Source organism: Oncorhynchus mykiss, chromosome 23, assembly GCF_057628025.1.
Source record: "Oncorhynchus mykiss isolate SJ-2025 chromosome 23, ASM5762802v1, whole genome shotgun sequence".
In the NCBI taxonomy this organism is placed as follows: domain Eukaryota; kingdom Metazoa; phylum Chordata; class Actinopteri; order Salmoniformes; family Salmonidae; genus Oncorhynchus; species Oncorhynchus mykiss.
This window is the reverse complement of record NC_143044.1, coordinates 4,476,732-4,489,823: the sequence shown is the minus strand read 5'-3', so window position 1 is coordinate 4,489,823 and position 13,092 is coordinate 4,476,732. Positions and strand designations below refer to the sequence as shown.

At 44.1% G+C, this 13,092-nt stretch overlaps 1 protein-coding gene across 3 annotated transcripts in view; it reads left to right on the top strand.

Annotated features, from left to right (window-relative positions):
- The first annotated feature begins 1,561 nt into the window (after positions 1-1,561).
- Positions 1,562-13,092, top strand: part of LOC110502306 (TATA-binding protein-associated factor 172) — a 53,329-nt gene continuing 41,798 nt past the window's right edge. For 2 of the 3 annotated variants that reach the window (XR_016490911.1, XM_036959676.2), the window contains exons 1-11: positions 1,631-2,081; positions 4,113-4,236; positions 4,669-4,783; positions 5,351-5,494; positions 10,008-10,222; positions 11,295-11,428; positions 11,687-11,807; positions 11,975-12,043; positions 12,190-12,279; positions 12,525-12,620; positions 12,824-13,000. Coding sequence is in view for 2 of the 3 variants with exons in the window: in XM_036959676.2 (XP_036815571.2) it covers positions 2,068-2,081; positions 4,113-4,236; positions 4,669-4,783; positions 5,351-5,494; positions 10,008-10,222; positions 11,295-11,428; positions 11,687-11,807; positions 11,975-12,043; positions 12,190-12,279; positions 12,525-12,620; positions 12,824-13,000 (1,299 nt within the window). In the remaining variant the exon portion in view is untranslated. Of the gene's footprint in view, positions 2,082-4,112; positions 4,237-4,668; positions 4,784-5,350; positions 5,495-10,007; positions 10,223-11,294; positions 11,429-11,686; positions 11,808-11,974; positions 12,044-12,189; positions 12,280-12,524; positions 12,621-12,823; positions 13,001-13,092 lie in introns of all 3 variants that reach the window. The other variant, XM_036959678.2, reaches the window with a different exon arrangement.

Below are 13,092 nucleotides of genomic sequence, written 5' to 3'. Positions count from 1 at the left end.
TAGAACAAACACTTAAACAAACTCTGATAAAATACCAGTAATACAATCATGGTTAAAATGTAGGAAAATAAGTAGCTAGCTAGACTCTCAACACAGATGAAAGGGGTTAGTTATCATATTTGTCTCAGTATAGCTAGCTAGTTTGCTAGTTAGGTTCCTGCCAAATGCATAATGCTAGCTAGCTAGAACTTGATAGGCTTTTCTTCAGACAGCTTCCTAACTGTTGCTAGATAGCAGCTAATTCTATACTATACCCAACAAAAGTCTGAGATTTTTTTCCCCATAATTCCACTTTGCCATAATTTCACTGCTCCACTGTGTTAGCTAGCTATGGCCATCTATTGCCAGACCAGACAGTGTGCGCTAAATAAACATGATCCTCTTTGCATGAGCCTGGCACTGACAGTTTCAGCACTGGTCAGCTCCTGATGCTGAAACTCAGCTATGACAGCTGGTGGCTTCTTGCAGAAATAATCATTTTTGTGAAATGTACAAATTTAGCAGCTGGACACTTCAAAAATATATTTGAGCTAGACCATTTTTTTTGAAAGATGCAACTTTGTGACTCACAAGAAAAGTTTTAAAGACTTTAATGGTGATGAAGCTTTGATGGACAGTTACATTAATTGTATGATTTATTTTATCACCATGAGGTTTGAGTTGCAACAGGTTGGTTTCACAGAGTGAGTAAAATACTGTACCTTTTCAAATCAAATCAAATGTTATTGGTCACATACACATATTTAGCAGATGTTAGTGCGGGTGTAGCGAAATGCTTGTGTTCCTAGCTCCAACAGTGCAGTAGTATCTAAAAACTATTAACAACAAAACACACACATCTAAAAGTAAAAGAATGCAATATAGAAATATAGAAATATTAGATTGAGCAATGTCGGAGTGGCATTGACTAAAATACAGTAGAATAGAATACAGTATATACATATGAGATGAGTAAAGCAGTATGTAAACATTATTAAAGTGACTAGTGTTCCGTTATTAAAGTGGCCAGTGATTCCAAGTCTATGTATATAGGGCAGCAGCCTCTAAGGTACAGGGTTGCCTAACTGGGTGGAAGCCGGCTAGTGATGGCTATTAAACAGTCTGATGGCCTTGAGATAGAAGCTGTTTTTCAGTCTCTCGGTCCCAGCTTTGATGCACCTGTACTTATTTCGCCTTCTGGATAACAGTGAACAGGCCGTGGTTTGGGTGGTTGATGTCCTTGAAGATCTTTTTGCCTTTCCTGTGACATCGGGTGCTGTAGGTGTCCTGGAAGGCAGGTAGTTGCCACCTGTGATTTGCTGGGCAGACCACACCACTCTCTGGAGAGCACTGCGGTTGCGGGCATTGCAGTTGCCATACCAGGCGATGATACAGCCCGAAAGGATGCTCTCAACTGTGCATCTATAAAAGTTTGTCAGGATTTCAGGGGCCAAGACAAATTTCTTCAGCCTCCTGAGGTTGAACAGGCACTGTTGGTAAAGGTTCTCTGTTGAATGACAGGCGCGTGGGAGGACTTTTGTCAATTAAAAAGGGGAAACAAGTCATTCCTGCGAGGAGCTTCTTTTTTTTTTTGCCGCTTTGTGCACTTCCTCTTTAATGTGCTTTTCGATTGGTCGCTGAAATGACTTGTAACCAATCAGCTGGCGCCTGCTATGGAGGAAGGAATAAATGCAAGATGGCTCCTCATATAAAATCAGCCTCCTGGGTTCCCTTTAGCGAACACAAAAATTACTCTTTAAATCTCATTCGATTAAAGTACTTATCTGGGAGTAGTTCAGAAGGTTAATACAAGGTTTAAGGTGATATAAGTTTAATAAATTACATTTTTCGGAGGAAGAAATTATTCAAGAGAAAAGAGGGACCTACTTTGAAGACCTGATTTGATGAACTCATTTCGACAGGTTTCGGGTGGTGAGCTGTGAGAAGAGACGCACTATAGCGGCCTCCCTTGCTAGGCTAGCTGGCGCTTTGGATTAGCGTCAAGTAAAGCGGATAACTTTAAATAAATGATCGCTCCTGTTCAATACGGATCACAAAAGAGCACATTTACACATTACATTAATCGTCATGGCCGTTTCAAGGTGAGATTCCCTAACTATGTATTTTATATCCAATATTATTAACTTAGCCACTAGTTATCTAGCTTGTTAGCATGAACAAGCAATGGCATGGTGTTGATGGCTAGCTAGCCTAACACACAACGGCCGGTGGTGGTTCATGATACCGGGCCAACCGCGCTTGGGTTCACGGCATTCGTTTTCCAACTAAGTAACGTTCGTTCTAGCCAAACAACAGTTTTAACTACCTAAGTTATATAGCAAGTTTAGCCAGGCAGTTTACTACTGAGCTACTAGCTACAAAACAGCCATTCCTAATTCGCTAACGTTAAGTAGATCATTTTAGTTAGTTGCCAGCAGACCTGTCGCATGCAATTGATCATGATGATATGGTCTTAAAGACATGTTACCTGTTAGCTGTTACTTGATGTGCCATCTGCTTGCAAACGTGCCAGTATGACATGTTGCGAATTAGATTATCGCTCATGTTTCATCCAGAGATTTATTTTAATGAGATGACTTTCCCAAACGTATGGCTATTGTAGGGTGGTTTGTTTCACACGTGTCATATCCAGCATGTGTAAAGGAGTTTGCTCTAAATAACATGGACAATGGTTTCTGTTCTTAATCTCATGTGGCAGGTAGCCTAGTGGTTAGAGCGTCGGGCCAGTAACCCGAAAGGTTGCAAACTCGAACCCCCGAGGTGACAAGGTAGAAATCTGTCATTCGGCCCTGAGCAAGGCAGTTAACCCATTGTTCCCCGGACTGGATGTCGATAAAGGCAGCCCCCACACCTTCAGGGGGGTTAGGTTAAATGCGGAAGACACATTTTAGTTGATGGCATTCAGTAGTTCGGGTTTGCAAGAGGATGCATATTTGAAGTCTTCAGCTAATGCTTTAGTGGTGGATTTGGCTCTGGTTAGCCCCTGCAGTCTTAAACCATGCATGCTATATACTCAATTGGCAGTGGTGATTGCCTGCCCACTGGAGCCCCTTATTGGTTTTAGCTGATAGTGGAACATGGTGTGGTTGTCTGCTGCAATAGCCCATTTGTGACAAGGATCAACAAGTTATGCGCTCTGAGATACCGATCTGCACACCACTGTTGTACTACACCGTTATTTATCAGTTTGTGGCCTGCCTGTTAGCACGATTCTTGCCATTTGCCTTTGACCTCTCTCAATGAGCTGTTTTCACCCACAGGACTGCCACCGACTGGATGTTTTTTGTTTCTCACCATTCTCTGTAAATCATTGACACTGTCCAGGAGGCCAACCATTTTTGAGACACTGGCTCTGGCACGCCTGGCACTGACGATCATACCACGCTCAGTCGCTTAGGTCACTCGTTTTTCCCATTCTAACATTCACATGACTCGCTGTCTGTAGGATTGATACATTTTTGTGAACGGGGTGGTGTACCTAATAAACTGCCTGGTGACTGTATATCCATAAACGTGACCTGAAGGCTACCTGGATGCAATGATCCATTGACTGTTAGCCAGGCTCCAGACAACTTCTGGATCTTGAATTTCAATGATATGTACTTTGTATCTGAACATCCGCTTATATTTTTTATATCAAATTACCTAGCTGGTAGTACAATAACAAATCAAAACATTTCCACCTGGATCATTTGAATGAATGCTCAAAGGGGTAAAATGTTTTTTGTTGCCCTGCCTAAACTATTCCTAATCCAAACAAGATGTACCCCAACCAGAACTGCATTAATAGGTAGTCAAGAGATGTTGGATTTGTTTTACTGAGTGGCTGGGCATGTTGCCACAGCACAGAATCCAGTTTTTTCATTAAAAAAAAAAAAATGTCCCTCTTTATTTTTAGCAGAGTTGTGTTCAATACTCTTATTTCGCGCACGGTATACTCGTAGAACTTGAACTTCCTAAACGCTCCACAGATTTCGTTGTTCTGTTATACTTCCAAATGTAATGTTAAACTAATGCAACTTCTCAAGTCTCTTCTCTCATATGCAATGGAGCTCAATGCATGCATAGTATATTTGTATCTACTTTTTTTTTCTCCCACTCTCGTCTTCCAGGCTTGATCGTCTTTTTATCCTGCTTGACACTGGAACTACTCCGGTGACGAGGAAGACTGCTGCCCAACAGCTGGGAGATGTGGTCAAACTCCACCCACATGAGCTCAACAACCTGTTGTCAAAGGTATGTCTCTTCCTCCATGAGTGCCCACAGTTGGGTCCCTATCTACACCAGGGTTGTATTCATTGGACACCAAAAGGAAGAAAAGACTGAAATAGGGAGGGACTACTTGAACTTGTCTGAGAAATGTTTGTCTTCATTTTGCTACAGCATGTGCTAATGCTTGTAGTGCAGCCACAAGGGCATCCATATTTTAACCACCCATACAGATTGTCAAACCCTAATTTACCTTGTCTGGGAAAAATCTAAATGGAGGCCCATGAAGGTCATAGACTGCTGAATAGCCCGCTGTCTTCGTTTCCTCGGCATGTTGAGGTGATTTATTAAACAAGTGGACTGTTTGATCTGATGTAGTGCATAAGTTCCCCACCATCTGATCTGACACGTGTTACATCCTACGAGTCCTGTGTTTTTTTGCTCACCCACAACCTACAGGTATTGACATACCTGAGAAGTCCAAACTGGGACACGCGTATCGCTGCGGGTCAAGCAGTGGAGGCCATTGTGAAGAATATCCCAGAGTGGAGCCCATCACCCAAGCCCAAAGAAGGTGACCCAACCTTAACCTGCCACGTTATTCACAGCCAAGTGCCTCTGTTTTGTTGCACTCCTGACGGTAGGAAACAAATAAAGCCTTAATGTTCCCTTACTCGCAGGATTAGCATTTAAATGGCCTTCGTGAAACCTGTTACATGGCCTCTAGCTTTGTTTTCGACCACCAGGAATCGGTTTGAGTAGGTGTGTGTGTGTGAACACACTGGCAAATGTTTGCTCTAGGTGTTATACAACTGTCGGAGCTGCTCTTAAGTAACCATTGACAGTAGGTGATGAGGTGTGTGTGCATGTGTGTGTAGGCTTATGCTCTAACATTGAAAAGAAACACTACATTTCATCAGCAATCAACCGCTCATTATACAAAGCTCTGACGTAGGCTGGGAGGGTGACATGCAAGCTTAAATAAAGACGTGATACCGGCAAGTGCAGTGTGCGAGTAACTTTTTCCTGATCTAATATTTCCCACTCAACAGTGAAAAGTATGGTTCCATTCTGAATGTAAGATAACCTTCACTTTTGATGTTGTAACTTACGGTGCTGTGGGGATGCTTGTCTCTTCCAGAGTCATCTGCAGACTTTTCCCCGGAGGACTCCTACTCTGACCGTTTGAGTTTCTACCGATTCGACATCTCCCGCCTCCTCAAACATGGTGCTTCTCTACTGGGTTCTGCCGGCGCTGAGTTTGAGGTCCAGGATGACAAGTCTGGTATACATCTGCTTTAAAAAAAACTTGTCCTACGAACACCTGTGCTCAGTAATAAGAGGCTCCTAATAGGTTGGTGTGTATGTTATCAAGTTAAAGGAATGTTATGGGAGAATCTAGTATGTGACCACATTACTAGGCTGTCTTCGTGCTCTTTTGTGAAACCTCACTGGGCAAGCCACCATAGCCTCAGAGAACAGGGTTTGGGGGTGTCATAAAATCAATTTAATTCATACATGATATCAAATTGATTAATTTAAATGCCATTTTAAATACTATTAACATGGACAGTCAAGCTATTTCATTCTTGATTTTTAAGGACACTTGGGTTATCAGAAATAAATAGTTATAATCTTTTTATATGGCTTCAGCACAGAATGTCAAATCAGGTAATGCCAAATTTCAGTCTGAAGGACGTATGTTTTGGTGTGACTGAAAGTCTTAGGCATTCAACGCGAGAACTCATTTTCGTACTAATTTCTTTCATTGCAGAGTTCTGCACCAAACGTCTTAGTTAATGTAAAATTGCACGACTAAGATCTCTTTGGCAAAAACGTCAACTCCAAGAAATCTGTCATTCAATTATCTTAGCTGAATTCTGACTATTTTGAGGAAGTACACTGCTCAAAAAAATAAAGGGAACACTTTAACAAACACAATGTAACTCCAAGTCAATCACACTTCTGTGAAATCAAACTGTCCACTTAGGAAGCAACACTGATTGACAATACATTTCACATGCTGTTGTGCAAATGGAATAAACAACAGGTGGAAATTTTAGGCAATTAGCAAGACACCCCCAATAAAGGAGTGGTTCTGCAGGTGGTGACCACAGACCACTTCTCAGTTCCTATGCTTCCTGGCTGATGTTTTGGTCACTTTTGAATGCTGGCGGTGCTTTCACTCTAGTGGTAGCATGAGACGAAGTCTACAACTCACACAAGTGGCTCAGGTAGTGCAGCTCATCCAGGATGCCACATCATTGCGAGCTGTGGCAAGAAGGTTTGCTGTGTCTGTCAGCGTAGTGTCAAGAGCATGGAGGTGCTACCAGGAGACAGGCCAGTACATCAGGAGACGTGGAGGAGGGCAACAACCCAGCAGCAGGACCGCTACCTCTGCCTTTGTGCAAGGAGGCGCAGGAGGAGCACTGCCGGAGCCCTGCAAAATGTCCTCCAGCAGGCCACAAATGTGCATGTGTCTGCTCAAACAGTCAGAAACAGACTCCATGAGGGTGGTATGAGGGCCCGATGTCCACAGGTGGGGGTTGTGCTTACAGCCCAACACCGTTCAGGACGTTTGGCATTTGCCAGAGAACACCAAGATTGGCAAATTCGCCACTGGCGCCCTGTGCTCTTCCCAGATGAAAGCAGGTTCACACTGAGCAGATGTGACAGACATGATAGTCTGGCGACGCCGTGGAGAACGTTCTGCTGCCTGCAACATCCTCCAGCATGACTGGTTTGGCGGTGGGTCAGTCATGGTGTGGGGTGGCATTTCTTTGGGGGGCTGCACAGCCCTCCATGTGCTCGCCAGAGGTAGCCTGACTGCCATTAGGTACCGAGATGAGATCCTCAGACCCCTTGTGAGACCATATGCTGGTGCGGTTGGCCCTGGGTTCCTCCTAATGCAAGACGATGCTAGACCTCATGTGGCTGGAGTGTGTCAGCAGTTCCTGCAAGAGGAAGGCATTGATGCTATGGACTAGCCCGCCCGTTCCCCAGACCTGAATCCAATTGAGCACATCTGGGACATCATGTCTCGCTCCATCCACCAACGCCACGTTGCACCACGGACTGTCCAGGAGTTGGCGGATGCTTTAGTCCAGGTCTGGGAGGAGATCCCTCAGGAGACCATCCGCCACCTCAGGAGCATGCCCAGGCGTTGTAGGGAGGTCATACAGGCACGTGGAGACCACACACACTACTGAGCCTCATTTTGACTTGTTTTAAGGACATTACATCAGTTGGATCAGCCTGTAGTGTGGTTTTCCACTTTAATTTTGAGTGTGACTCCAAATCCAGACCTCCATGGGTTGATAAATTTGATTTCCATTGGTAATTTGTGATTTTTGTTGTCAGCACATTCAACTATGTAAAGAAAAAAGTATTTAATAAGAATATTTCATTAATTCAGATCTAGGATGTGTTATTTTAGTGTTCCCTTTATTTTTTTGAGCAGTGTATATACTGGCTACGGCTTCTCAAAGTGGACAAACAGAACTATTGCTGCTTTTTTTTTTCTCTAGGTTTTCAAGTGAAGGTATTTTTAAGAGAATGCGAGCACACGTTCGGCTAGCTGAACTTAAGCATGCTGACACCTTAATGTCTTTCACCAGCCATGTAGGCGGGTGGCCAATTTGCAGGGTTCTGCAGTGCAAGCTTTGCATTTGCAAATAAAAATAAAGCCAAGTATGCGCACATGTACGAGTTGTGATTTATAGCAGAAATGCTGAATTAGCTGTTCAAACTATTTTTGCCATTTTTGTTCCATAACTGCGAATTGCACAAAGAAATACATCTATATCCCATCTCGGGCAGCAACACTGCCTGGCCTGGGGTGCTTTGTGCACTGTGCTTACATTCATTTTAAGGTGCTGCTCACCGGCATAGATGTTTGTCTAATTTCCTCAAGTCTACAATGTGAAACTTTGTCCTTGTGTTTCTTGGCTAGTTTTGTTGAAGTCTTGTTTTTCAATGTTAGTTTGAGTCTGCTTCAACCGATACCGACTAAATATTGTCTACTACTAGTCAGATCTCCCACTCCACACTTAACACGACTTGAGTGGCCCTGTTACCTTTAACCTCCCGCCCTTAAAGTGTCAGCTGAACATTTTTTGGCTCATCTGACTTCATTTTATTTTTTGGGGGGGAAGACTGGTCACAAATGAAATTCAACAATAATATGTAACATGACTTCTTACTAAATCTAAGTGGCTGGAAGATTTTTTCCATTTACCTGCCACAGTGGCTGGTGGACCAAGAAGTTTGTTTGCTCGGGACACAAGCTCTTTGTATGATCTTCTGTAGAGAACATTTTATTATATCCTTATGTTCAGATCTGTCACTCTGCATTCTAAAGGGTCCTGCACAGCTTGTCATAGATGGAAACAGATGTCACGTGTTCCAGAGTCTTTGCGTTCAGGCATGGGGTTATAGTGGGGTTATAGTCGCTGATAGCTCCAACCATTCAAAAGCTTGAGCCAAATTTGTAGGGAAACCATTTCGATATGCGCTAGAAACCACTGTTTACCAGTCTGTTTTTCTCCGGCCGCTACAGCGGATATCCAATGTTACTTCATAGACCAGTGGTTACATGAGTAAGTGGCACGTTCAGCTGAGAAAATCATTAATTCAGATTGCAGCGAGCTGCCAATGAAGTTACCGAGAGACTCATCTCGAGATGCGCAATGACTATGCCGGCTGTTGGGTCTTTATTTGTTGCATCTGCATTCTGAATCTCACTCGCAGTGCTCGACCCTTGGTGTCAGTGACCACAGTTCAGAGCATGGCATGGCACTATTTTTGAACCAGGGCCCATATTATTTTCCTTTAGACTATTGGATCTGTATGCTCTCGTTTGCTTTTCCATGACAATGTTATGATCATGTGACTCAATTGAATTAAAATTGTATTCAAACGTCTCCAACCTTTTTTGTCCTCTCTCAACTTCATAGTAATGACTTACCTTGGCTGTGTTTCCCCCAGCATCCTGTAGTCATTACTCTGACTGTATTTCATCTGGTCAAGATGTTTTGGGACAGCTCATGTTTTAGTGCTTTGCTACACTAGTCCAGAGTGACTTTCATGGCTCTCTTTGATGTTTTGTGGCTGCAGCCTGTGAAAGTACAGTTTACCTGAACTCTGCTGTGAATCAACAGCCTGATCTGTAGTTCACTTCCCTACTTATTTCCCGTAACCATAAACATAGAGAATGAAGCCTATATTCATACCCTAAGGCAGAGATGGGCAACTGGTGACAAGCTGCCCACTTTTTGAAGGCCCTTCGATCAGTTGTGGTCTCAACTTTCTGTTGCGTTAGAATAGTAGACTACACCAGGTGCAATTTCGAAACGTGGTTGTGCATCAGCAGTTTCTCTAAAGCCAGTCACTGATAGTCAGCTAAAAACAATTTGAAATCGCTTAGTTTGTTTAGTGGTCAGCTATCATATTAGAAACTAATGTATTTCTGCCCCATGGAAAAATTTGTAGAATTTATACTTCTTTTGGGGGGGGGGGGGGGGTGCCAGACCTGCGCGCAACTGCGGTCCTTCATGAGTTCAGGTTTTGTGGCCCCCATCGAAGTTGCCTTTCAGGGATGTGCACGTTAGTCCCGTACTAAAATGCACATTCAATGAAGATTCTGCATTGAGGAAAAAATTATTTCTCCAGGACTAAAGGCTTAATCTGTGTTCAGGAAACTAGCCATGTGGCCATGTATTCTCTACATACACTTGTTTATCCATAGTTGGTATCTTCTACAAGCTTCATACCCCATCTCTTTGCTCAACCCATACCAGGTGAAGTGGACCCTAAAGAGCGTCTCACCCGCCAGAGGAAGCTGCTGCAGAGGAAGCTGGGACTGGACATAGGTGCCGCAATCGGCATGGACACGATGGAGCTGTTCAATGATGAGGACCTGGACACCCAGTACATCTCCACGCCCAGTGGCCCTAAGGCCCAGGGACAGGGAGGGACGGGTTCTGGACCCTGCTCCAGCTCCCACAACCACGTGGTGAGTCAGTCACACTACCTCCATTTCCAACTCTCCTTTAGGCTGTTATTGAGTCGGTAATTTCATTCAATTTTGAACAGCATCCTACGAAGCTTAACACAGGGTTGCGTTCATTAGGCCATGCTACGAAAAATCTAGAACATTTTACAACAAACAAATGTGTATTTCTTATTGGAAAAGTCCAGGTAATCCCTCCATTTCAAAGCCTACTGAACTCCACCCAGGTAGCATCAAGTGCAGGCTACTATCCTTTCTAAGTCTGGGTTCATCTGGTCACAACAGTGGCAGACGGTTTGAGGCTGGGCTTAGAAGCTTGGTGCTTCTTTCAGCACCTCAACTTTGCCAGGTATATTTTGGACCCTTCAGTCAACCTGGCTGCGTACCCAAACTTGGACTGAGGAGGCATGCTGTAACTTGTCCAACCATGATTGGGATGTCTGGTAAGAAGACCTTGGAGTAGGTCCTGACATAGTCTGAGCCAAAGCATGTTATTTGAAAACGTTACTAGCTGTCAAATCCTTGCTTCTGCCGTCCTTGTTTCCTTAATGCCTCTCAAAGCTCATTGGAGGAGAGGTTTAAGGTCCCTCAGAAAATTGAGGAAGGCCTTGCGGAAACGAGGACGGAGGAAGCAAGGACTTGACAGCTAGTAACGTTTTCAGACTCTGCTATATTCTGGGGGGGGGAACTCAGATAAATTGCAGAAAGCAAGCCTTCTTTCATTGACATCTTTCCATCTGAGTTGGAGTGCAGGAAACCTAGGGGTGGTGCAAAGTGTCATAAGTATTTATGGGTCTATCCTAATGATCAACTAGACCAGATGCAAAGCCAATATGGCAGTTCCCGGTCCACCCCATTTATCTGACCTGCCCTTTTCAGCAGGTGCCGTCTTCACTTTAGGATGTGAAGAAAACATCACATTATGCTCCCTGTCTGAGGAACAGTCTCTGGTCAGAGAAATGAATGACTCCCATCTTAAGATGTCTAACTTATTACTTTGTCTGAAAAATAAGTGGGCAATTGTTTTGTTCCATCACTAGAGACTAATGTTCAATTGGAGTTGTTCCATTTTCAGCCCATGCAGGCGGCAGAGATAATAGACTCGGAGTTTCGACCTGGCATGAGCAACCGACAGAAGAACAAGGCTAAGAGGATGGCCAAGCTAGTGGCCAAGCAGCGATCCAAAGACATGGATCCCAACGAGAGAAGGTATGTCCTATTTCTTCCAAAGCTTTTTAGACCGGGTTGTGTTCATTAGGCACCAAACTGAAACATTTTTGAAACTGAGTGGAAGGTGTAAATGAGCATTTCTTATTGGACAAGTACAGATGGCTATGTTTGCTCTAATGAACATAACCCAGGTCTTTGGTTTTCATTGGCATTGTGTAATGTAGGAGATGGGTCTTTCTGAATTGGTTGACCTGAGTTTATTGATCTGTGATTTGATTTCCATTCTTATTTCTGTAGTAATGACAGTTTTGATGGGGAGCCTGAGGAGAAGCGCAGGAAAACTACCATCGATCAACCGGCAATGGAGCATAAAGTCTTAATCGATAATGTTCCAGACAACTCCAGCCTCTTAGAAGAGGTAAGAAATGGGTCACCAACGATAAATCTCTGTATTCTTGATAAATCAAAGTAAACCATTTTACACAGAACTTGAGAATCCATTGACTAGGCGTCTGGAGAAACAGACGGTATAGTTGAACTTCAACTATAGTTGAAGTTCTAATTCATCTTGTGCTTTATTTCCAGACCCAGGAGTGGCCCCTAGAGAGCTTCTGTGAGGAGCTCTGTAATGACCTCTTCAACCCCTCATGGGAGGTAATGACTTTCCCGAGTCCTAGCAGACCTGTTCACGTCATCTGTAATCCTACAGCTCCTTATGTAGTTGTCCTGTAAGGATCCATTGTATAACAGGCAGCATATACACAGATCTGTGAAGCTACTAGTGCTCTGGTTGTGTCCAGATTCGTCACGGTGCAGGCACAGGCCTCAGGGAGATCCTCAAGTCTCAAGGTGCTGGAGGAGGGAAGCTGGTGGAATGCACTGCAGAACAGGTACTGTATCTGACTCCTCTGTGCTAGGCTCCCCCCACCCCCAGGTGCACGGTTTCAAGTTTTACCTTAGCACTACACAGTGGATTGAAATAATCGAAGCTTGATAATGAGTTGGTTATTTGAATCGGCTGTGTCTGGCGGCGGGGGCAGGACCGAGTTTGGGGGAAATCCCTTCTCTATGCAACCTCCAAACATGAATAGTTCAGTTTACCTCTAATAGATGGCTGACCTTTGACCTTTCCCAGATGGCGCTGCAGCACCAGGAGTGGCTGGAGGATGTGGTTATCAGGCTGCTCTGTGTCTTTGCTCTGGACCGTTTTGGAGACTTTGTCTCTGATGAGGTGTGTCTTGTAGCATACCATGCTATTGAGTGGGATGGCAGAATTACATTTTATGTTATTTACGCCCTCTGGGGTAATGTTGGAAAATTCCGACAATTTTCTAAAATGCCAGTTTACATAATTTTGCTACCCTACTTACGGGCGCTTATGAGTTGGGCGTTTCTGTATGTCTAACATGCCGTCGCTCTCTCCTTTCTGTTCAGGTGGTGGCTCCGGTCAGAGAGACTTGTGCCCAGACATTGGGCGTGGCCTTGCGCCACATGAATGACAGCGGCGTTGCCATGACTGTAGACATCTTGCTGAAGCTGCTGACGGAGGACCAGTGGGAGGTCCGGCACGGAGGTCTTCTGGGCATCAAGTATGCCCTGGCTGTCCGAAAGGTACCAATAACCACCTGCTCGTGTCCTGTTTGCTTGCATCTGATTCCCACTATGCATGATGTGTGTGTGATCTACTTTAAGTCAGTAAAACA